This window comes from Taudactylus pleione, unplaced genomic scaffold (genome assembly GCF_031769625.1).
Source record: "Taudactylus pleione unplaced genomic scaffold, aTauple2 ptg000179l, whole genome shotgun sequence".
NCBI lineage: Eukaryota > Metazoa > Chordata > Amphibia > Anura > Myobatrachidae > Taudactylus > Taudactylus pleione.
In genome coordinates this window covers 37,384,965-37,410,194 of record NW_028284581.1, presented here as the reverse complement: position 1 = coordinate 37,410,194, position 25,230 = coordinate 37,384,965, and the positions used below count along the sequence as shown (strand labels likewise).

Here is a 25,230-nt window from a genome sequence, read left to right as displayed (position 1 = left end):
TTGCTTAGAATTTGTTACAATTTTTTTCAGGGAGTTCAGCCTCCTTATGTCCCAATGGTAGCACTGTGGTATATGTCTTAAGGGGCTCTCTGATTTGGCAGCGCTTTCTTGTTGCTCCCCATTTTTTATTTTTCACCAGGATAGAGCTTTTCTTCGTACAAGGAAGGGTTACCTTCCTAAGGTAGTGTCCCATTTTCATGTAAATAAATAAATTGTAGTTCCAGCTTTTCAGGCTGCAGATTTTTCTTTAGGTGAAGCCTCCCTGGATGTAGTTCATGCTTTCCGTATCTATGTTGAGCGTACAAATTCTGTTAGAAAATCAGATTCTCTTTTTGTATTATATGGCTTTCACAAACGAGGATGGCCAGCTAACAAGCAGACCATGGCTAGATGGTTACATATGACTATCTCTTAGGTGTACACACAGGTTGATCTCCCTGTCCCAAACACTGAGACAGCACATTCTACTCGGTCTGTAGGGCCATCGTGGGCATTTAGTCGTGGTGCCTCTGCTGAACAACACACAAATCACTCACACACACTGCAGACGTCGGAGGGAAGACATCAGTATGCTGGAGAAACAGTGGAGGAGGACAGCGCTGCCTGAAGGTGAGTATTGGACTAAATAAGCTAATTGGAAACATCCAATGCTTAATTAGTCATTAGGAGGGGGGTTGCTACAGTTGTCCAGAAGCAAGACCCACCAGTTTTTCCTTTAAAATAAGGATTTCAGGAAAAATTAGAAACTCTGGAGGTGCTCAAACATTTGAGTGCTCAATATAAAATCAAAAACCTGCGCCCAATTGATAATCAAAAATCTTCAACCTGCAAGAAAAACCCAGCAGATGCAAGATTTTTTTTAGTAAACTTGCACCTAATAGGATATGATCCCTAGGGAAGATTTATTGGTCCCCCTACAATACAGAGCTGTTCACCATGCTAATTTTTATATAGAAATGACATGGAATAATTTATATTCCATTTTATAGCTAACTTTTTGTCTACTGAACGATTCTCTTATAGGCTTACAAGAAGTTTCTTTTGGTAAGCTCCCTAATATTACATTTTAGTGTAGTTTTTATTGAAGATATTAGTAATGTTTCATGGTTTTTTAATTGCCATTCATTAATTTTGGTTTAATGTTGTTGTTTGTTTTTTTTAAGCAATTTACTTTTATCGTTCTAATGGCCAAATGTTTTTTCAAAGGTTTGCTTTTATTTATTTTTTAAATTTGCAGTGTATGATTTGCCGCAAAGACCAAATGATGTCCAACTTTTCTTTGGAAATATGCAAAAAGTGATACTTTCTGTTGTTCGAAGGGATCCAGAAAGAAGCACAAGTGGTGGTTCTGCTCAGCCAAGTTTGAGCACTAATTTGGCAAAGTAAGTTTCATGTTGCCCCTGAAGGATTAAGGTCACTTGGTTTCCAGTATTGTGATAAGGATTAGGGGACGTTTACAGGAACTAAGTACATTAAGTTCATTCAGATAGTATTAGTATATTCCAATATTCTATCACAGAGATTCTTTTCCCAATTTATGTTTATGGCGGGCATTAATTAATTTGAACTTAAATGTTTTTTCTTTCATCCATTTGGAGGTTTGCTAGAACACTGTGGTATATAGGAGTCACACTGGCTCTTTTAAATGTTTTTCCAGAAATGCAGGCTGCTTCCCCCTTTATACTCTTATAGCCTGCAAGGAATTTCAGGGTTTTTTTTAAAAAAAAACTTCCCACCACACACAGCTGATTTTCTCATTGCCGCCATCAGCAGGAATTCTCTATTTATTTTTACATCCTCAATATGCCTGTAAATGACTGATGAGGTACCATGGATGGTACATTCTCCTGCCTGCCTGCATCCACTGAGGGGTAATTCAGTGACCTGGATATGTGTGCCATCCAAAACAATTGAATACTGGTCTGCTTGCCATTGGGATGGGATAACTGGAAGTGTAGCTCCTGCAATCTTTAAGCATGGTCTGCCACTGCTGCTGTGTGGAGTGGGTATCGTGTCCTGTGCCATAACGAGGGCAGCCCCACACTAAGTACTGGAGGCAGAAGAGGCTTCTTCCCCAGGTAAACAATGCACATGCACCCGGCTGTCCACATGATGTAAAACAAAATGCGAACAGGCCACATTCTCCTATTGCTCCATGGTCCAGTTCTGACTCTCACATGCGAATTGTAGGTGGTGACAGCACATGCACTTCGACTGGTCTGCAGCACGCTGCGATGCACTGTGTTCTGACACCTTTCTATCATAACAAGCATTCACTTTTTGCCAGTTTGTGCTGCAATAGCTCTTCTGTGGGATCAACAGGCTAGCCTTTGCTCTCCACACGCATCAATAAGTCTTGGGTGCCCATGACCCTTTTGCCGGTTCACTGGTTGTCCTTCCTTGGACTACTTTTGGTAGGTATTAACCACTGCATACCGGGAACATCCCATAAGTCCTGCTGTTTTGCTCTGACCCAGTCATCTAGCCATCACTGTTTGGCCCTTGTCATAGTGGCTCAGAACCTACAGTGCATCCGGAAAGTATTCACAACGCTTCACTTTTTCCACATTTTATGTTACAGCCTTATTCCAATATGGCATAAATTAATTTTTGTCCTCAAAATTCTACACACAATACATGACAACATGTAGAAAGGTTTTTTTTGAGATTTTTGCAAATTTAATAAAAAAAAAAAAAACCTAAGAAATCACATATACATAAGTATTCACTGCCTTTGCCATGAAGCTCAAAATTGAGCTCAGGTGCACCCTGTTTCCACTGACCATCCTTGAGATGTTCCTACATCTTAATTGGAGTCCACCTGTGGTAAATTCAGTTGTTTGGACATGATTTGTCTGTATAAAGTCCCACACTTGACAGTGCATGTCAGAGCACAAACCAAGCATGAAGTCCAAGGAATTGTGTGCAGACCTCTGAGACAGGATTGTCTTGAGGCACAAATCTGGGGAAGGGTACAGAAAAATATCTGCTGATTTGAAGGTCCCAATGAGCACAGTGGCCTCCATCATCCGTAAATGGAAGAAGTTCGGAACCACCAGGACTCTTCCTAGAGTTGGTCGGCCGTCTAAACTGAGCGATTGGGGGAGAAGGGCCCTAGTCAGGGAAGTGACCAAGAACCCGATGGTCACTCTGTCAGAGCTACAGCATTCCTCTGTGGAGAGAGGAGAACCTTCCAGAAGGACCACCATCTCTTCAACAATCCACCAATCAGTCCTGTATATTAGAGTGGCCTGACAGAAGCCACTCCTTAGTAAAAAGCATATGGCAGCCCACCTGGAGTTTGCCAAAATGCACCTGAAGGACTCTTTGGTCTGATGAGACAAAGATTGAACTCTTTGGTGTGAATGCCAGGCGTTATGTTTGGAGGAAACCAGGCACCGCTCATTACCAGGCCAATGCCATCCCTACAGTGAAGCATGGTGGTGGCAGCATCATGCTGTGGGGATATTTTTCAGCAGCAGGAACTAGGAGACTCGTCAGGATAGAGGGAAAGATGAATGCAGCAATGTACAGACACATCCTGGATGAAAACCTACTCCAGAGCGCTCTTGACCTCAGACTGTGGCGATGGTTCATCTTTCAGCAGGACAACAACCCTAAGCACACAGCCAAGATATCAAAGGAGTGGCTTCAGGACAACTCTGTGAATGTCATTGAGTGGCCCAGCCAGAGCCCCGACTTGAATCCAATTGAACATCTCTGGAGAGATCTGAAAATGGCTGTGCATCGACGCTTCCCATCCAACCTGATGGAGCTTGAGAGGTGCTGCAAAGAGGTGTGGGCAAAATTGCCAAAAGATAGGTGTGCCAAAGGTGCATCAACAAAGTATTGAGCAAAGGCTGTGACTACTTATGTACATATGATTTCTTAGTTTGTTTTTGTTTGTTTTTTTATAAAATTTGCAGAAATCAACAAAAAACTTTTTACACGTTGTCATTATGTGGTATTGTGTGTAGAATTTTGAGGACAAAAAATTATTTATTCCATTTTGGAATAAGGCTGTAACATAACAAAAAATGTGTAAAAAGTGAAGCGTTGTGAATACTTTACGGATGCATTGTATCACTGCAAGTCTTCATCATTGAAATAGCATACCTCAATTAACAGTTCCAGTGTTTCAGTTTATTTAATCAATACACATCTTATTTTATATTTGCTATTTTCAGCTTTGAGACATTAATTATTGTTGTCACTTGTAATAGCTTTGTTAGTTACACACATTCATGTATTTTAATGTGATATTTAAAGAAAAAAAAGTTTTACACATAAAAATATTTGCTTGTATTCAATAACAAAAATAATATAATACATTGCACACATTTTAAAAGGAATAGCTGAATACAGATCAAAATCAAACAAAACAATCCAACAATATAGGATATTGCTAAAATAAACAATTAAAAAACAAAATGCTAATAAATTAAAGCGAAATCGGCAATAAAAAGAAATGATAAAATATACGAAAATATATTGTGTAGCAATGGGCAATCTAAACATAGAAATAAAAAATTAAATAAAGAAGGGAATAAGAGAATGGTGGGGTGCTAGGAGGGGTAATGGCTGTGTCACAGTCCTTGCAGTGAAATATTTCTGCTTAGTTAGAATTATAGAGGTTACCTAGTATGAACATGTAAAACCTTTTTATATTCTTTTTAAAACTGTTACTTTAAGTTTCATATGCACACCACTGGGAGAGAGCATTTGATGAAATGTTATGGAAACATTATTCGGTTCTATTCTGAACTAGCTGGGATACCAGGCATTTTCCCGGGTTGAAGACTGGACTCTGAAGTACACCTGCAGCCTTCATTTTTTTACATTGTCCTCGCCTATAACCTGGATAACTATGCAAATTAGGAGTAAATGACAGTGCAGGCAGGTGTATTCTCATACTGTTTGGAATGGGGTATATCAGGAGCAGACTGACTTACAGAACAGAAATCAGTATTGCTTCCAAAATCACTTGATTTTCAGAAATCCCTGCAGACCAGAGGGAGTGAGTCAGCTGCGGACGGATATGCTATCGTCACTGCTAACATGTTAGCAGCTGTGATAGCTGTAATATGGTAATGCAACAGGAGGCGTCACAGGATCGCCGACCCGTACTGCACATGCGCATAATCTGGAATGTGATGATACCTGTCACTGCATCCCCAGCTGAATCTCCCTTTGAAATCACTCTGCAGACCAACATTGAAGACCATGTATAGCAGGGCTACCATTGGGGGGGATGCCAGTTACACTGTTGCTGCTGCGATCAGTCTCCCCTGCTGTTTGTATTCTCTGTAGTCTAAGCTTTGCCAGGATCAATGATTGTGGATTGATTATGCTGTCTGCCACTATCTAAATGTATTGACAGTGTGTGTATGAAGCCAGCCCCAGAACCTGTCATTTAAGTGTCCCAGTTTTATAGAATTATGTGACAGTGTGTGGCCCTGATAAAGTACAAACCTAGGCAAAAACCTACTCCTGGTCAAACTACACCACCATGAGAAATTTGGTGTCGCTAGGTAAAAAACTGGCCATGCCTAAAGGGCAGACAGACAGAGGGACACACACACTTAGGCTGGGTACACACGTAAAGATTTTTATTCCAACCATCCAACTAGTTGATTGGTTGGAATGAAAATCTGGTAACGTATGGGAGTAACTGATGATCAGCAATTTGCTCCTAAATTCCAGAAAACAGATGAAAATGGTCATCGGACAAGTTTGTTAAATGTTTGATCTAAACAATTTTTTTCCAGCAGTTTTTGTCCATTTTCCCGGAATTTGAACAAAATTGCTGATTGTAATTTGCTTTCATTCCTTACCAGATTTTCATTCCAACCAATCAACTAGTTGGATGGTTGGAGAGAAAATCTTTACATGTGTATGCAGCTTTACTTAATCGCTTATTATATAGATAAGATAAAACAAAACAAAAGACATTTGACTGTTAGATGTTTTAATTGTTACAATAAAGATAATAGATATTTGTGCTTCATCATAGTCTTAAACATGTTGTAAATTTGATCAATTTGGCCATTTTTAGCTTTTTTATGCTTGATTTTAGTATTGTTGAAAATGCAGAAATTCACAGTAGTAATACATCCTTGGATATACTACCTGTAAAAGGCCCACAGGGATCTCTCTTGCCAAATGTACCTGCACAGAATGATGGCATACCTGCACATACATGGAGTGTCCAACCTGAATTTCTAGTGCTCAGAGCTCCTACTACTGGTATGTATTCTTAAACATATGGTCAATAATTACATTAGTAGACTTTTTAAAGGTTCTGATTCATTGACATTAACAGATGTTTCACATCCTTAGTATGGAAGCGCTCAAGGGCAGGGCCCACCTCCATCTTGTATTTCCCTTGTACTATCCATGTCACAAGTGTTCAGCATACGTTGGCTACATGGTCATTGAGAACTGGAACGATCACTACCTGTTTCTTGCCATTGCATACTTCTGCTATCCTAGCCTCTTATCTGTCCTTCCCTTTCTGTGGTACTTATATGGCCAGCCATTGTGTATTGTGCTTATTTTCTAATACTAATAATAACATTTCACAGTAACAATGTTACCCTATATAGCGCTGCAGACGTTTTGTGGAGCCTTATACTTAAGTTAATAATTAACCTAAAGAAAAAAAAAACTTGTTTCTTTTAATTGTATATTAATTGAACACTCTAAGAAACCCTTGATAGCATACAATTTACAGTAATTCATTTTATGTATTCATTTAGTTTTCTCTTAGCTATATCCTTCTATGTGCATTTAAGTTTGCACCTCCAGAGTAAGTGGTAAGTAGGGGAAAATCCTTCTTTTAAGGAAAAAAAATGTTTGGACACCGCACCATACCCCACCCGCTCCTCCCAGTAAATTAATATATTTAGAGGTTGAAAATAATACATTCTGCCAAATTAAGACGACATCTTTTTTTTTTAATGTAATTTTCTGTAAACTGTATATCAAGTAATAAATTCAAGGAGCTGTCAATTATACTATACAGCACATAATAAAAATATATAATACACATACAATAAAAATACAATAGGTAATATGTATCTAAAAGATATAGATGCAAGGATCATTTGAACGTTATACTATTGGTGTAAACTCTGCATTCAGCAGAAAGAATATATACATTCAAAAGGAGTTTCTAAGAAGTCCTCCTAATACATCTTAATATGTCTTGGAGTCAATTGGTAACATCACACACGGAAGTAACAATTAAGTTGTATCAGCCCAAAAAGCGTTTCAAACTTCTTTAGAATTGTAACATTCCGCGTGTGATGTTACTGATTGACTCTAATGCCGGGTACACACTAGACGATATGTTAGACATATCTGGCACATCGGCCAGTGTGTGCCTGCTATGTCGCTGACTATGCGCGTTCCCTGCATCCCTGCATGCAGGTCCTGTAGGCAATATCGCCAGCAGGGGCCATCCTGCCGAATGCAGCATGGTCCCTGCTGTCGCCGCCGTTCTCAGCAAGTGTGCATTATGCACTTGCCGATGCCGGCACACCCGCAGGATTTCGCCGCAAGCGACAGCGTGCTGGGTACACCATTTAGTGTGTGCCCAACATTAGACACATTAAGTTGTATTAGAAGCACTTCTTAGAAACTCCTTTTGAATGGATATATTCTTTCTGCTGAATCCAGCATTTACACCAATAGTATAACGGTCAAGTGATCCTTGCATCTATTAGATACAATAAAAATGCAATAGGTAATATGTATTTGTGTATAGTATATTTTTATTATGTGTTGTGTATTATTAAATGTGTATAATTGACAGCACCTTGAATTTCTTACTTAATACTGTGTATAGTTTATTGGTGGGTTAGTTATATCCCCCACATTGGTTTTTAAGGCTGCAGTCAGAACACAGTATTAAAGTATTCTATTTGGAATATGCATGTTTGGCGTTTTATTGATGGGTAAAAAAAAATTCTTTTTTTTTTAATGTGCACAGGGGATGTGGAAGGTTTTTTGTAATTCAACTTTTTACAAACTTGTCAACACACTTACACATCACTGTAGAGACTTTCTAATGTCCCCCAAAATACTGTAGCCATTGCTTACATTTGCTGAAATACATTTTCTCGCAACCATTCTTCCATTATTTATAAAAGAAAAAAACACTCCTTTGACACTAAATAACTGCCTCCAATACTTTACTTATGGTCACTAACAGCCTTCTACACTGTCCTGCTATCTTATTGCCACTTTTATGGGATGTTTTGTGGTTCAGTATAATTTTCCCAGTCTTTTCTGCACACACAGGTTGCACACCTGCAGAGTTAATGTGCTACATCAGTGCCATGGTGTTGCTAATTCAGTTGCAACTCTTCATGAAAATGTCACTTAATATGTGCTTTATTGTAATGCATAACTTCACACTATGGAACATGCTGCTAATTATAATTTGCCCCTGTGTGTGTAGAATATTTGTACACATGTATTGCTTCTCTTCTATTACAGTCTGGCAGTGTTCTCACAGACCTGTTTAATGTACAATAAGTTTTAGGCAGGTGTGGAAAAAATGCTGGAAAGTAAGAATGCTTTTAAAAATAGAAGTGTTAATAGTTTATTTTTATAAGTTAACAAAATGCAAAGTGAATGGACAGAAGATAAATCTAAATCAAATCAATATTTGATGTGACCACCCTTTGCCTTCAAAACCGCATCAGTTCTTCTAGGTACACTTGCACAATGTCAGGGATTTTGTAGGACTATATTCAGGTGTCTGATTAACCAATCATACCAAACAGGTGATAATGATCATCATTTTCATATGCAGGTCGAAACACAGTCATTAACTGATACAGAAACAGCTGTGTAGGGGGCTTAAAACTGGGTGAGGAACAGTTAAACGCTGCTACAAAGCTGAGGTTGTGGAAGACAGTTTCACGTCACAGGTCATACACCATGGCAAGACTGAGCACAGCAATAAGACACAAGGTAGTTCTACTGCATCAACAAGGTCTCTCCCAGGCAAAGATTTGAAAGCAGTCTGGGGTTTCAAGATGTGCTGTTCAAGCTCTTTTGAAGAAGCACAAAGAAACGGGCAATGTTGAGGACCGTAGACGCAGTGGTCGACCAAGGAAATTTAGTGCATCAGATGAAAGACTCATCATGCTTGCTTCCTTTCGAAATCGGAAGATGTCCAGCAGTGTCATCAGCTCAAAACTGGCAGAAACCGGTGGGACCCACTGGTCTTCACGGAATATTTGCGGCCAAAAATCCATACCTTTGACGTGGAAACAAGCCAACACTATTCAACTATACATGAAAACATAGGAACTGGGGTGCAGGGAAATGTTTGGAACAACCTCCCTGCCGAGTTCCTTCAAAAACTGTGTGCAAGTGTACCTAGAAGAATTGATGGTGTTTTAAAGGCAAAGGGTGGTCACACCAAATATTTATTTGATTTAGATTTCTCTTCTGTTCATTCACTTAGAAGTGGTAATTGCATTTTGTTAAGTGATAAAAATAAAACTATTTTTGAAAGCATTCTTAAGCTGGGTACACACTGACAGATGCATTGGCCGATCAATTGGCCAATGTATCTACTGCCCGTCGGGCAGTGTGTACCCGCGATATCTCGGTGAACGTCAGCGTTTACCGACATATCGCATTGGCTGTGCTGCACAGCAGATGGACAAATACGTCTGCAGACATATCTGTCCATCGGCAGATGTGTACAAGCAGTCTGCACACCACCCGTACACACACCCGTGGGGAGGGGGGGCAGTACACGGCCCCCGCCTGCCGGGACCAGCGGGCAGGCACAGATGGTGGTTGTTCAGTGTGTACGAACAACCATCATTCGCAGATATATCTGCATAGTGTGTACCCACCTTTACTTTGCAAAAGTTTTAGGCAGATATGGAAAAAATGCTGCAGAGTATTGTATGTTAAAAGGAAAGGGCTTCCATTTGCCCAGTGGATCATTAGGTCTACATTGTCTAGGTAGACAATGGAAGATAGACAAGCAATAGATAAACAGGGACTGAAGGTCGACACACTAAAGGTCGACTGGTGACAAGGTCAACCAGTAGTGAAGGTCGACAGGCAATAGGTCGACTGGTACAGAAGGTTGACAGGCAATGGGTCGACTGGGGCTGAAGGTAGACAGGGTCAAAAGGTCGACACACTATAGGTCGACTGGTAAAAAGGTCGACAGGTATAAAGGTGTACACTCATATAGACAGGCAATAGGTCGACGGGTATGAAGGCCGACAGGCAGTAGGTTGAAAGGGACTAGAGGTCGACAGGGTCATAATGTTGACACACTAACGGTCGACTGGTAACAAGTCGACACTCATAGTCAAATGGTCGACACATTTTTTTTTATTACTTTTTTAAGGGTGTCAGGGTTAGGCACTTACTCCGACGGGTCGACTAGTAACAAGGTCGAAAGGCAGTAGGTCGACACTCATGTAGTCAAATGGTCGACACTTTTTTTTTTTTTTCTTAGGGTTAGGCACTTACTCCGACGGTTAGTGTTAGGCACCAGGAGGGAGGGTTAGGGTAAAGATTAGGGTTAAAAAACAAAAACAATGTGTCGACCATTTGCATGTCGACCAAATGAGTGTTGACCTAATGATCATGTAAAACCTTCAGTACATGTCGACCTTGTTACCAGTTGACCTTTAGTGTCGACATTCAGACCCTGTCTACCTTCAGTCCCTGTCGACCTATTGCTTGTCGACCTTCATACCTGTCGACCTTGTTACCAGTCGACCTTTAGTGTGTCAACCTTCAGTCCCTGTCTATCTATTTCCTGTATATCTTCCATTGTCTATCTAAACAATGTAGACCTAATGACCGGGACCCATTTGCCCAGCAACAATTGTGGTATTGCTAATTACTTTTTATTACTGTGCTGAACTCTCTCTCCGGCAATGCCTGGCCCTTGCTCTTGTGGAATACATATACACTAGATAACAATATATCCTGTGAAATTAGCTGCATCTGCAAACTGATTATTGTCAAATATCTCCTGGAGTATAACCGTCTATGCTTCCGGTACATCCTGTTCTCGAATACAGATGATGAGTTTATTGATCCTTATAAGGAGATGTATTGCATAGCTAGCAATGGACTCGTGAAACTGCACCAGAGGTGTTCTACTATGGTATTTTTACGTACTATTACTAGTCTACAATTAGCAGTTCTGTGAGTTATAGCTGTAGACACTTTATTTTGACTATTTAAAAAGCAGTCTGTCTCTTAAAAAAAAATTTAATTCCCTTCTTTCATAGGTGGCTTGGCAGGAACGGGCCAAATACAAATTGTGAACAACTGTACCAGATTATTACATTTTGATCTGTCCTGGCCAGCGCATTGTCTTACTATTACACCACAGCATGGAAGTATTGAGCCACAGTAAGTCTCACACTGCTTTTTAATATTTATAAAATCATGCCATAAAAGCTAAAGCTAAAATACGTTGTCTACTGCAGGAGTCATACAATAATCCTTGTGAGTCCAAATCCATCTCTGTCCACAAAGCAGACCTTGCTGCCATGGCATGGACAGATCTATGTGCATTGTGAAAATGGCCAAAAGGTACTTTTTGCTATGGTGTTAATTATTTGTTACAACTATTAAAATGTATTAATGCCCTAAATATTAAATATATACAAAAAAAATATGATCAAGACACTGATTTGTGGACCACATTGAAAATTTTGATCGAGTCCCACAAACTATAGGGTGTGTGTCTAGCTCCACAAAGGGAACATAACATATATTCACTGTCATACCACTCTAGATCACCAATGGCCCACTCATCTCCTCACTACTGCACTCCTACTCCGATAATAAGGAAACATGAGATAATATAATTCCGGAGTCATATATGGTCATGCACAATGCATTATGCCTTTCGTTAGTGATCACCCCAGTCTTAATGCTATTCTAAATGCTGCAGCACTCTGCCACAAATGGGCATACCTACATTGGTTTCACAAGTAACCGTTGCTACACGCCCTTCTTTCTTTTTTCAAATTAACTAGTTTGAAGTATGTATACTGTAGTTTTACATGTATATTGCTGTTTTACACTCAGGATTTCATACTGATTATATTCCTTACTCTGCAACAGATTGTTAAAGTTCAGATAAGTGATATGGCTCCAACAAGCGTATCTGGAAATGAAGGAAGACCAAAATCTCTGCCTGTTGTCTTTCATCGTCAGGAAACACCAGTTCATGTGGCTAAACCTCTGCCAAAATCTCCCTCAGCTAAGATTGAAATAAAAAAACACACCCTAGTTTTTTCTAAGACCACAGCTGGAGGGAGTTCAGGTAACATTTCAATATTCAAGTAAATGCCTAATTCTTTATTATTTGGAATGCTTTAATGCTATTAGATGTAAAAGAAAACAGATTTTTAGTACTTAATTTCTATGAATCAATCTGGGGGACATAGATATACCTTGGGACATTGTCCTGGAGTAGGTACTTCTCCAAAGTAAGCATGACTGTTGCTGTCTCCTCCCCCTCTACAGCCCTCCAGCATCTTGACTTTCAGGAGGGTATGCTTAGACAAAGTTGCACACAAAAATGGCTGCTAACATGGAGTCGAGTACCAACAGTGGGTCCGTAAACCTTGTAAAATATGAATGGCGGATCAGGGCCTGCCCAGTATAAAAGGTTGACCACGGCACCATAGAAAGCTGCATAGGAAGAGCTCACTGAACAGAAGGTGCAAACCGCAGTCTGAAGCATAGGATCTGCCACCGAATCTCATGTTCATATAAAAGTAGCCCCAAAATAAATCTGGACACAGGACAACCTGAGCATCTGGAACAACTAGACATGGTGACCTACAAGAGAGGCCCCCAATGGCAACTCTATACATACGCGAGGGACACTGCAAAGTTAACTTGACGGTTGTCTTCTTTGCTAAGTCAAGTGACCTGAAGGAATCTGCACTGCCAAAAAAGGCATGAGTAGGACCAGGCCCAGAACAAGTACGATACCTGAACCGCTTTGGTTTTAGCTTTACTGAGTTCGGCATAGGCCCTGGACTGTGTAAATAAGCTGCATAGTTATACCCTTCCAAGGGCCCTTGTTTCCCCTCTGATGGCACATTACTCGCACCCTCGATGGAACCTGCAGTGCCTGGCTGCTGTTTCCTGACACTTGCTGATGTGGCTGAAAGGAATGTAGAAGAAAAAAAGTGGTTGTATATATTAGGCGCACAAGAGCCACATTAAGTAAAACTTCACTTTTAATTGAATGTTTAAAATTGTTGTCCCATTTCCACTGGGTAGGCTAAAGTCAACAGTGAAATATTAACGTTAAAATCGAAGAAAAAACAAATATATATACATATAAATTGTGCTTGAAGAATAAAGATGATGTATAAAACAAGTGTCTGTCTGCTGTGTCTTATTCATAGGTTGGTTTATCAATATGTAGCCATTTGCTGGATATAATTTTCCTTCTTTATTACAATCTGTTCACCTGATCTAGAGTCAAGCTGTGGATATACGTGGAGAATCTTTATTAATGGTAAGTAATGGAGATAAACAATAAGGGAGAAATAGCCTACTGATAGATCTTGAGTATATTTTCATACATCCTTTTTAATTATACCACATTTGTTGAGATATTCAGTTTCACATTGGCCTTAGCTGAAGAAAAAACTGATAGATAATTCATACAATGTGATCCCCCAAATGTTGTGTATTCAGCTTCAGTTGCAAAAATCAATTTAATGGATCATTGGTACCAATGCAATCTCCCAAATTTACAAATCCGGAGTGTAGTGACACACATAATGTATGAGCAGTTTTATTGCCTTATTCTTTACACATCATTACACTGTGGTATAGGATTAGGGAGTCTCTTCATTGCATACAGAGGGTGGTTTAAACAGTATATCAGGAGGTGGGTATATAAGTTTCCCTTAACAGTACGTCAGTAGTTGTAACAAATTGGTTATAATTGAAACAATTGTATCTTTAATACGCATAACATTTTGGGGATCACATTGTATGAATTATCGATCAGTTTTTTTTCTACAGTTAAGGCCAATGTAAAACTGAATATCTCAACAGATGTGGTATAATTAAAAAGGATGTATGAAAATATACTCAAACAATAGGAGAGAAACAGCCTACTGATAGGTCTTATCTCCATTACTTACCATTAATAAAGATTATCCACGTATATTCACAGCTTGACTCTAGATCAGGTGAACAGATTGTAGTAAAGAAGGAAAATTATATCCAGTAAACGGCTACATATTGATAAACCAACCTATGAATAAGAAGCAGTAGACAGACACTTGTTTTATACACGATCTTTATTCTTCAAGCACAATTTATATGTATATATCATTGTTTTTTCTTTGATTTTTTAACCTTAATATTTCACTGTTGACTTTACCCTACCCAGTGGAAATGGGACAACAATTTTGAACATGCAATTAAAGGTGAAGTTTTCTCTCCTCTACATTTCAAGTTTAATCCTGGTTGTGAAGGCCGCACCCTCCCCCCCCCCATCTGTGAGAATACCCGGGGTGGTGATGCAGTGTGTGCTGGTAGTGTAATGTCAGTGCTAGTGGTGATGCAGTATGTGCTGGTAGTGTAATGTCAGTACTAGTGGTGATGCAGTGTGTGCTGATAGTGTAATGTCAGTGCTAGTGGTGATGCAGTGTGTGCTGATAGTGTAATGTCAGTACTAGTGGTGATGCAGTGTGTGCTGGTAGTGTAATGTCAGTGCTAGTGGTGATGCAGTATGTGCTGGTAGTGTAATGTCAGTACTAGTGGTGATGCAGTGTGTGCTGATAGTGTAATGTCAGTGCTAGTGGTGATGCAGTGTGTGCTGATAGTGTAATGTCAGTACTAGTGGTGATGCAGTGTGTGCTGGTAGTGTAATGTCAGTGCTAGTGGTGATGCAGTATGTGCTGGTAGTGTAATGTCAGTACTAGTGGTGATGCAGTGTGTGCGGTTAGTGTAATGTCAGTACTAGTGGTGATGCAGTGTGTGCGGTTAGTGTAATGTCAGTGCTAGTGGTGATGCAGTGTGTGCTGTGATAGTGTAATGTGTGTGCTGGTAGTGTAATGTCAGTGCTAGTGGTGATGCAGTGTGTGCTGGTAGTGTAATGTCAGTGCTAGTGGTGATGCAGTGTGTGCTCTTAGTGTAATGTCAGTGCTAGTGGTGATGCAGTGTGTGCTGGTAGTGTAATGTCAGTGCTAGTGGTGATGCAGTGTGTGCTGATAGTGTAATGTCAGTGCTAGTGGTGATGCAGTGTGTGCTGATAGTGTAATGTCAGTACTAGTGGTGATGCAGTGTGTGCTGGTAGTGTAATGTCAGTGCTAGTGGTGATGCAGTATGTGCTGGTAGTGTAATGTCAGTACTAGTGGTGATGCAGTGTGTGCGGTTAGTGTAATGTCAGTGCTAGTGGTGATGCAGTGTGTGCTGGTAGTGTAATGTTAGTGCTAGTGGTGATGCAGTGTGTGCTGGTAGTGTAATGTCAGTGCTAGTGGTGATGCAGTGTGTGCTGGTAGTGTAATGACCTTCAGATGGGAGTTCCATCTCAGGGTAACTGCAGGCCAGTTCCTAAATCTGTGTGTCTACCATTCATCACTGGAATGACACTGCAGGAAATATCCCCAGCTCATATTTTACTCTCACCAGGTCTGTCCTGAGAACCAAAAGGGAGCAAAGTCCCCTAATAGGGTCCATTAAATCAGTACTCAAATAACCTTGAGAGAGTTTTGTGACTAAGCAGTTGATCTAACAAGTGAGCACTCAATCTGTTAACATGATGTGTATCCTATTGCATGAAATGTGAGCTATTAAGTCGATACCCAATCTATAATCTGGAGAGAGTAGCATAACTGAACATTAAAGAAAAGCAAGCCACAGATAATATACAGGCAGGCAGCCTATCAACAATTATTAGCAACCCCCTCAAGTACCATCTCATTAACAATAAAAAAGAATGAATGACTGATGCCTGAGTGGCAAGAAAAAAGCTCCCTGCTCTATGGGTACTAAGAAAATACTGTAGGCTAAGACGATGAAGGGTGTAGAGGGGCAGGAGACGACAGCAAACAAGTTCCATTTGCAGATGTTCTTTCTCTAGGCACCATCTAAACACAAAGGTATAACAGTGTGTCACAGATTGGCAATGCTTTACTAATTACAATAATAATCAATAAGAATAATAATCTCCCTGTAGATATGTACACTTAAAATTTGACACCACTAGTCACCTGTCTAAACCAGAACATAAACATGCAATGTCAGGTTTGAAGTCTTTAACACTGACTAAATTACAACTGTTTTTCTCCTGACATGTGGGGTATTGAGGCTAGATGTATGAGGACACATCTGTATATGATCTTTCAGAAATCATTAGATGAGCAAACAATGACTTTTTAGCTTTAGTTGAATGTCTATGCTTTAATTCTCTAGAAACCTTTCTGGACATTGAAAATCCAAGTGAACAAGATATGAAATGGATTCTCTCCTCTTTTGCACCTCCTTATGTAAAGGTATTTACTTGTTTAATTAAAATTGTATACTATTCCAATAAAGAATAATTTTACAGGGCACAACTAGATCAGTCAGTTTGACGGATACTAAGACCAGTCATTCTATGTTAAGTGACCCATTGCAATAGCAACAAAGTATTGCCAGAATTCTCTTATGTCTCAGTTAATTTAGGAGAAGTATACATAAATTCCACAATAGTGTGTATCGCATATTAAAGGTTACTCTCCTTTCGAAGTCTCAATTACATTATCTTTTATAAAAAAAAAAAGTATAAGCACTATGTACATTCATTAAAATGTTGGTTTTAAGGTCTCAGACTAGCAGTATGGATATGCTGTATAAATATAGCATATTGTTTTTTTATGGCTATAAGTGTGCTTGTAAAAATTATTTATTAAATTGCAATCAAATTAAAACCAAAATATAACAGAATTTAAGTCAGAACATTTTTAACATTCTTTACATCAAACAAAGTAGTAATAAAAAACAAAGTAAGCCGTGAAAATAATGAAAAAGCTTTGAGGGAAGGGTTAATAAACCAATGGGTGTATTAGAATGAAAAGTAGAAATTCAGCTACATGTTTTGCAGGATGTCCTGCGTCTGCTATTGGGGCAGGATATCCTGCAAAACTCAATCCTAGCTTGATTTAAATTATGTTTTTGTATGCGCACAAAAATGCCTAAATGTTTATTTTTAACATTTTCAAACCCTTTTAAAACAGAAACTAGATGACATTTAAAAATATAAAATAAAATCCAAGATATGCAGGTCACTTTAATGTCCCATTTAGTATAGAGTACAATAAAAAAAATTGGGAAACCTAAGCTAAATCACTTGTTTAATTAAGTGTTTTATAATGGTTATATTAAATGGTTATAGATTAATTTTTAATATCATATGCTAAATTCATGTGAATTGATCTGTTTCAGGGAGTTGATCACAGTGGTGATATGTTTCGTGCTACCTATGCAGCTTTCAGATGTTCTCGTGTGTCTGGCGTTCTTGCAGCCCATGACAAACTAAAGGTATCTGTTCAGAATTGTTTAGGCTGTGCATTATTGTGCAGAGTGACCGTCTATTTTAGTTCTAGTTAATTCAAAAAAATAAAATTAAATATTTTTTTTCTTTATAAAGGTAGCCATTACATTTTTCCCCAGAGAGAGAGGGGATTATACTCAATTTTGGGACCTTGAATGTCATCCAATTTCAGATCCCCATTTGAAGCACAAAGTGAGGTTTCAGCTTTGTGGAGAAGTAAGTATTGTGATTCTGTTTTCAACAGCAGTAGATGTGACCATATGCATTTGTTAGTATTTGGTATGTTAGTAGAAAGTGAAACAGTGTAAAAAATCCTTGAAGTATTCTTCATTTAATATTATGATTTTGGGTTTGTGAACATGATTGCCTTTCATCACTCTAATGGTGATTATCCAGGCATGCTTAATACAATGTGGGGACCTGGCCGCAATGTCCACTAAATACTATGGGCAATGAGTTATACAAAATGAATGACAGTTTATCTACCTTTTTATGCTCATAGCTTTGTATTGTGTTTGCTTTGTATTCCCCCTCATTGTTTAGAATAATTATGCATAGCGCATTTACTGCGCTTTGTAACTTATTGTACGCTTAATTGACAAGACGATAAATTGATTCTGTTTCGTTTTGTTGTTCAGGAAAATATTCAAAATGTACAAAAAAAATTTTCAATGCTTATTTTACCCGCTGTAATTACTTTGGATATACTTTAGGTTAGACTCTTCATGAGTGATAAAGATGCCTCTTTTCTCATTCATCTGTACAACATTCATTTTGTGTTTTTTGGTTTGTTTTTTTGTGTGTTTTTGTCCCTTAAGGGTATCAAGGATGACAATGTATCCATAACAAGTTTAACAAATTCACTAGTAAAGACTGAAGTTCCAGTCATGCCAAGGAGAAGATCTGGATCTGACGCATCTTCTCTTAAGCCTGTGTATGTAAACATTTTACTTTATGGGCTAGTTACCATGCTTGTAGCCTGTTACACTTGTGTTAGGCTGGGTCTCTGACTAAAACTAAAGGTATGATTACTGTGCTTAGTACAGCGGTTCCCCAACTTGATCCTCATGGCACTCTTAACTGACTGAAGTACTAATTGTCACCTGTACTTAAGCATGGATATCCTTAAAACCTGCCCTGTTTGATTATACCATATGTACACAAACATGTATAGCCTTTAAAACCTGGATTAGGTTTTAAAGGCTATACATCAGTCCTTGAGAACTGAGTTTGTGAAACCCTGGCTTAGGCCATTGCCATTGCCGGACATGGACTGTCCGTGAGTACCTTAGTTCCTGCCCCTGTAGAGAGGCTCAGTTCTGATCACTGTGACTTTTTAAACTTGTATCCAGTGTTACCTGGGCAATAATAAAAACATGTTTGAGCTGTTACTAGATTCAAATTTTACAGACTGACGGTGAAAGATCTAGTCCCAATTGGTCTCAAAGTGAAAAAAGACAACCCTACTGCATGTGTATAAGTCTGGTCCACTGTGAAGCCCCATCTTATGACTGAGATTGCATGGGAGCAAGGGATGAATAGGAATCTATGTGGCTGTAACTTGTTTTTTAAAAATATAACCACTCTCTGTAATTGGAATTTTTTTGGGCAGCAGCTGAATATAGCTAAAAACATGTAGAAGCTGTGTACGTATAACCTGATACTTAGTTTTATGCTTTTTATCTTTCTGCATTTAATCTCACAGGCAAGACGAAACGGTCAGGGGAGTATTTGCCTCAGAAAAGATGTATACCTTTCCCCCCACATTGGTTGGAGAATTTAGTGCCCTGAAAGTAAATTTACAAAACAACTCTTTCACAACATATTTGGTAAGCTTTTATCTGCCCATCTATCCCCCCTTCCCCATTAATAACTTTTTTGCAAACATGTAGAGATGTGGTAGCTGTGGTATAAATAATAATTGTCTATTTACTAAACAATACAACAGTTGTTGTTGTTCAGACCATAGATTGAGTATTTAGGTTGTTTTCTTCCCTTTTGAGCCTATTTTAATTACTTTCATGCTGCACTATCAGCTATGGAAGAGCAGACTCTTTTTTTTTTTTTTTTTTTTTTTTTTAGACCAGGATTGGGTAATGTTTGAGAGGGGGCGTGAGTGGGAGGCACAATAGGAACCTGCAGTCATAAATAGTATGCCTTTTGTAATTGGTCCTATCACTCACACCCCCTGCCGTCCCCTCATTCTGCAGCCATTTTAAAGTCATTAATAGAAATGTTCACCATGGTAGCATGATGATTTTGTGAACAAATATTTACATTCAGCTGCCCCATAACTTCCCTGGCCAACAACAATAATTAGCAAGTAAATGCTTCTAATAATGCAATTAATACATATAATATAAAGCAAAAGACACAAAAGAATAGGTGAATATATAAGAGTGCTGGGTTAGGACTATGAATGCATTCTAATGAATGAAATGACGATATCTGTGATGATCACAGTTTAGATATAGTTTTAATAAGTATAAAACAGACATACAACATAGAATAACAATACATAAATGGACTGAATAGGAACCACCTATACACTCCCTGGTGATCGCTGGGCAAAAGTCCTGGCTCACATGGAGCGATGAAAAACAATGTTCTCACCCTTGGTGGTGGTGGCGGTGGGCTAGCTTCCTTAGCTGTAGGTCCCAGGCTTTGATGCACGGCACCACCGCAACAAGCAAACACGGGGGAGCCCAGATGGGAATGATGGTGTATCCAAAGCAGTCCTGCTAGCAGAGGTCGTCCGCGGTGGTGCCGTGCGTCAAAGCCCGGGACCTACAGCTAAGGAAGCTAGCCCACCGCAACCACCACCAAGGGTGAGAACATTGTTTTTCATTGCTCCATGTGAGCCAGGACATTTGCCCAGCGATCACCAGGGAGTGTATAGGTGGTTCCTATTCAGTCCATTAATGTATTGTTATTCTATGTTGTATGTCTGTTTTATACTTATTAAAACCATATCTTTACTGTGATCATCACAGATATCGTCATTTCATTCATTAGAATGCATTCATAGTCCTAACCCAGCACTCTTATATATTCACCTATTCTTTTGTGTCTTTTGCTTTAGTATATAGGGAGTTTTATGTGTTACTCCCCAGGTACATTTTGAGCTGCAGGTTGTTTAGGTTCATTGCGCAAGAACAGGTCTTGCCTTCACCACATATAATATAAAAGCACAAGACAATGTATACCACTTACACTAGGGGTGGAGCAAATTAATGTAGTGTACAGGTGTTGTTTAGACAATCCTAGGAATCTGCAAGCTGAGGAGCCAGAGAGGAAGTTGTTGTCTTTCTTCTGACATTTGTCACTCCCTGACTTACAGTAAACTAGTCTGTTGATCTGCTTAACAATGTGTATATAGTTGATACTAGGGATGTGCAGGCTCGGATAGGTTCGAGTTTGCACGCCGAGTTCGGATTTTTCCCTGCAAAAAAACGGAACTCAGAAAGAGGCAAAACGTCATCTTGCATGGACAATCATCATCATTCCTGGACAACTCGGCGTGCAAACTCGAACCTGTCCGAGCCTGCACATCCCTAGTTGATACCAATATTTTTATGCATGCAATTTGCATGATTTGTGTTATTACTAAGAAAATAATCTGCATGTGTGTGTATTTAAAAAGCATCTTGTATTGACTTGCAGCTGAAATTTGTTAGTCCCAAAGAGCCATTTCACATGAAGTATTCCAAGTTTTCCCTCAGGTAAGGGTGCAAATATGTACTTACCTCAAGTGCTATATTGTGTAATAAATCAATGATAATTAATGGTATCTGGCATGGTGTGATTGATTGCTATTTTTATTTTAGATTTCTGCAAATTACATTTGAGATTATTTTAATAATTTTGTACTTGCAAAATAAATGTAACGAAATAGCAAAGTTTGTTTTATAATTTAAGGAGAGTTCACCATGTTTCCAAGTTATTAGGTGTAGATTATGGTATAAATATTATAAGACAACCTGACACTTGGTTCAAAATGTTAGCTGTAAGTGTAAAGGTAATTTTTCAGCAAGCGGGGGAGTGCTTGCTATCCAAACACATATGTACTCTTATGTGGATAAATTGAAGCAGCCAGTGCCTGGAAATCCAGTGCACCCAATAAAAAATCTGTAACACTTTATTATCGTATAAATTAATGGAAACAGTTGTTCGAAATGTGGTTACTGGTTCAAACAAAATGTGTATAGATCACTGCTTGTTTCTATAATAATAATAGGAGTAGTGCCAGGCACACCTATAATTCTCCTAAAAAAATGTATAAAGGAAGTTTGTCCATAGGAGTGAAGTAAAAGCTCCACAAACAATGCGATGAAAAATCATAGGTAGCCCGGTATCTAAGGTGGAAAGTTAATTACCATTGCACCAGCTTCTGGAGATTGCCACATCAATGAATCCCAGTGGCTTCTGAACCTATCTGCCGGCAATTGAGTTCTGTGCGACTCAGAGCGTAGACTGTTACGTGCGGCTAGGATTATTTGTCTGACGGCTGACTACTGACACCTAGAGCGGCTCAGTGATTTATCACTACCTGTGGCTGATTTACTGTAGGTAAGAACTATTAATGCCGGTTCATCAACACTGGTAATTGTCCAATCCGTGGAGGTTTTCTATTGCCTTGTGAACCAGGATGGGAGCTGGAAATTTAACCCATCGATACTCAGATTTCTGCCACATTCACTTATAATATTCGGGTTAATTTACAAGTTGCAGCAGCCGGGATAACATATTAATTATTCCAGAAGCGGTACTGGAGTTTCTCCATTTTCAATCAGACACAGACCTCACAATCTCTACCTTAAGGATATTGGACGAGTTAGTATTCCACTCTACTGGTGGCCAGCGCATCCCTCCTAGGCAACTATCAGAATGTGGCAATCTGTCGTTACAGGACATGTGAAATCACAAATGATGACAATAACTGCGTTGTTCTTAAAACCAGTCTTTGTTTAAGTGAGATGTTATATTTGGAGTTACTTATACTTTATTACACACAAACTTGCAATAGAATGTAAATTATGATGGAATATATATATATTTTTGTTTTCAGTCAGGTTTATTGTGTTATGTTGATCTGTAAAAGGCTCTAACAAAAACCTAATACTGTATATGTAGCCATTTTAAATTTCATTAATTTCCTGTAATTTTTCCATAGAGCCCACCACTACATCAAACTGCCAGTGAAATTCAAACCATCCACCGCTGGCAGATTCGAAAGCCTTCTGGTTGTCCAGACAGAAGACGGAGATATTTATATTCAACTTGTTGGTGAAGCACTGGCCAAGTAAAGTGCTGATGTGATGGTGTCTCGCATTCTGTGCTGCTGTCATTTAGCATGACTAAAATAACCGTAATGTCAAAGTATTTTACACTAAATATCTGTACAGTTCAGTCTTCATGTTCAATATAAAAGTATTTCACATTTGTGGCTTCTTATCATTACATACGTTGATCTCCGGGATAGGTGTCTAGTTTTCTTTTTAATTGTTTTAAGTTTATAATAAAGATGCCTTAGACCATACATTAAGCAATGGATAAATCTGAAATACAAAATCCAGCATACATTCTAAATCTGTGATTTATCTTTATTTTACACTTCTCTTTCATTTTGCAATGCTGTACCATTAAGTAGCCCAAAAAAAACATTTGTTGGACTGTTGTCTCTAGCCATAGCAATTTTTACAAAAATGTTGTGCCTTACTGTAGCAGTTTTAGTCTGTAATTAAAAATGAATCACTAATTTATCTTTTACCTCTCATGCAGTTAAAGGCTCCATAGCGCCAAAGTCTTGAATTTTATGTTTCTGCCAGCCATGTCTGCAGTGCAGACCTAGAGTATGGTATCCAGTTCCACAACATCGATGCGGTGTGCTGTTCCGTAACAGTACATAGCATCCAACGGCATTACAATTTTTACCGCGCACCTCTGTGAGATTTTGGCACTACCATGATTGGACAATATCATTGAATTCTCCAAATACAATATTTAATCAAGTTTTTTTTTTTTTTTTTCGCAAATGTAAATTTGGATTCAAATCTTTCTAACAATGGTTTCCGTTCCATGAACTGTTCAGTAGAGACAATAACTGCAACGTCCAAGCTCTCTCCTTTTTCGAGTGGGGTATGTGTGTGTATTTAATGTGTGCAATAATTGCTAGTCCGAAGACTTGCTTTAATGTGCCTTTGACTAATGCTGTATTTTCAATTTTTAAGAAGTGTAAAGCATTCTTTGTTTGTATATAGCATGTAATGAAGTAAGTTAAATAAAATTAGCAATACATTTTTTCCTATTTTTTGTGTACTTTTTAGATGAATAATCTCATCAACATATTATTCTTAACGATATGTCTTTATTACATCAGATCCTTAGCCTGTATAATCAAATGGAATGTAGTTGGGAGTTTACACAACCTATCTTTTACAATCTAATAGCATAAATATTGCAGTTTACAAAAAGTATCTTCTAGCCGCGCACTTAAAACTTTCATTTACGCTGAGCTCTCTAGTACAAACCTAAATGCCCCTTAAGGCAAGCATGTATATCCTCAGTCAAAGCAATAAGTGATTGCAAATGTCTTCTGAAAGGTGCACTCTGCTGTGTACATGAATAAGCAGCAGGTTTTAGAGCATCGTAAAAAATCTAACCGCTTTTCTTCATGTGTCAGCAGAAAGCAGCCTTCCTTCCTCACCTTACTATAGTGAGAATCAGATCTTCCCTTTTAGCTGTAGATACACAGAGGGCCTTAATTCAGCAGTGCACTGCTGAACGCAGATTCCCGATGTTTGGGAATCTGTGCAGCCGCCAGACCCGTTCCGCGCATGTGCAGAAAGGGTCTGCGAGTCCGCAAGTAAGCTGGCAGCAGACTGTCAGTGATAGTCTGCTGCTGTTTGGGGGCGGCGAGGGCCTCAGTTTCCTGAAACTGAGGCATGTCGCCGCCGTTGGGAGGAAGGGAAGAGGCCAGGATCTCCGTGGGCTGACAGAGATTTCCTGGCCTCTTCCTTGCAGTTGTGACGGCCGGTTGCATGACCCCAGGCGTCACCTTAGCCGGACGATGGTCCGCAAAGTATCCGATGCTGCGTTGGACAACTCAGCTCGGATACGTAACGCAGCAGGAGGGGTGATGCCTCCTGCTGCATTACCATATCAGCACAGACTGAATAGCTAAGCTGCTTGCGAGCAGCTTAGTGCCTGATTCAGCTTCAGACTGAAGCTGAGTTTTCTATCCCTGAGATTAGACAGACCACTGGGAAAAACAAATAAATAAGAACTCCACCCTGTAACTCCCACAATTCCCTATCCAGTCCCCTGCAATTTACACCTTTGCTTAACCCATTGCCATAATCCAGGTGAATGTTGCAGTTGCTTTTTTTTTGGTTGTCATTGGAATCACTCACTCTTATCCCTGGTCTTAGCCAGGATCTAGTTACTCTTTTGACACCCTTCTGAATAGTCAAGCACTTATCTGGATGTCCCCTCTCGTGAGCATGTTGTTCTTGTGGTTATGAATCCCAAAGCTTGCTCCATGTGAACCCTCTAGAAACCAGGCTAGTGAGGTCTTCTGCCACTAACAGCCACCCGTTGTTCCCTTAGATCTATAAACGATCACCGGTACTTAGGTGGCCGCCTGGTCT

General features: G+C 39.2%; 1 protein-coding gene across 1 annotated transcript in view; it reads left to right on the top strand.

Moving 5' to 3' along the window:
- The window catches only part of LOC148520006 (centrosomal protein of 192 kDa-like), a gene marked incomplete at its 5' end in the record, with an annotated part of 37,425 nt that extends 13,537 nt beyond the window's left edge, over positions 1-23,888 (top strand). The window contains 12 exons of the mRNA XM_088475943.1: positions 1,238-1,382; positions 6,077-6,246; positions 11,289-11,412; positions 11,490-11,595; positions 12,133-12,334; positions 16,462-16,541; positions 17,473-17,568; positions 17,678-17,797; positions 18,400-18,515; positions 19,287-19,410; positions 21,245-21,303; positions 22,755-23,888. Coding sequence (XP_088332069.1) covers positions 1,238-1,382; positions 6,077-6,246; positions 11,289-11,412; positions 11,490-11,595; positions 12,133-12,334; positions 16,462-16,541; positions 17,473-17,568; positions 17,678-17,797; positions 18,400-18,515; positions 19,287-19,410; positions 21,245-21,303; positions 22,755-22,887 — 1,475 coding nt within the window. The remainder of the gene's footprint in view (positions 1-1,237; positions 1,383-6,076; positions 6,247-11,288; positions 11,413-11,489; positions 11,596-12,132; positions 12,335-16,461; positions 16,542-17,472; positions 17,569-17,677; positions 17,798-18,399; positions 18,516-19,286; positions 19,411-21,244; positions 21,304-22,754) is intronic.
- Between the last annotated feature and the right edge of the window lie 1,342 nt (positions 23,889-25,230).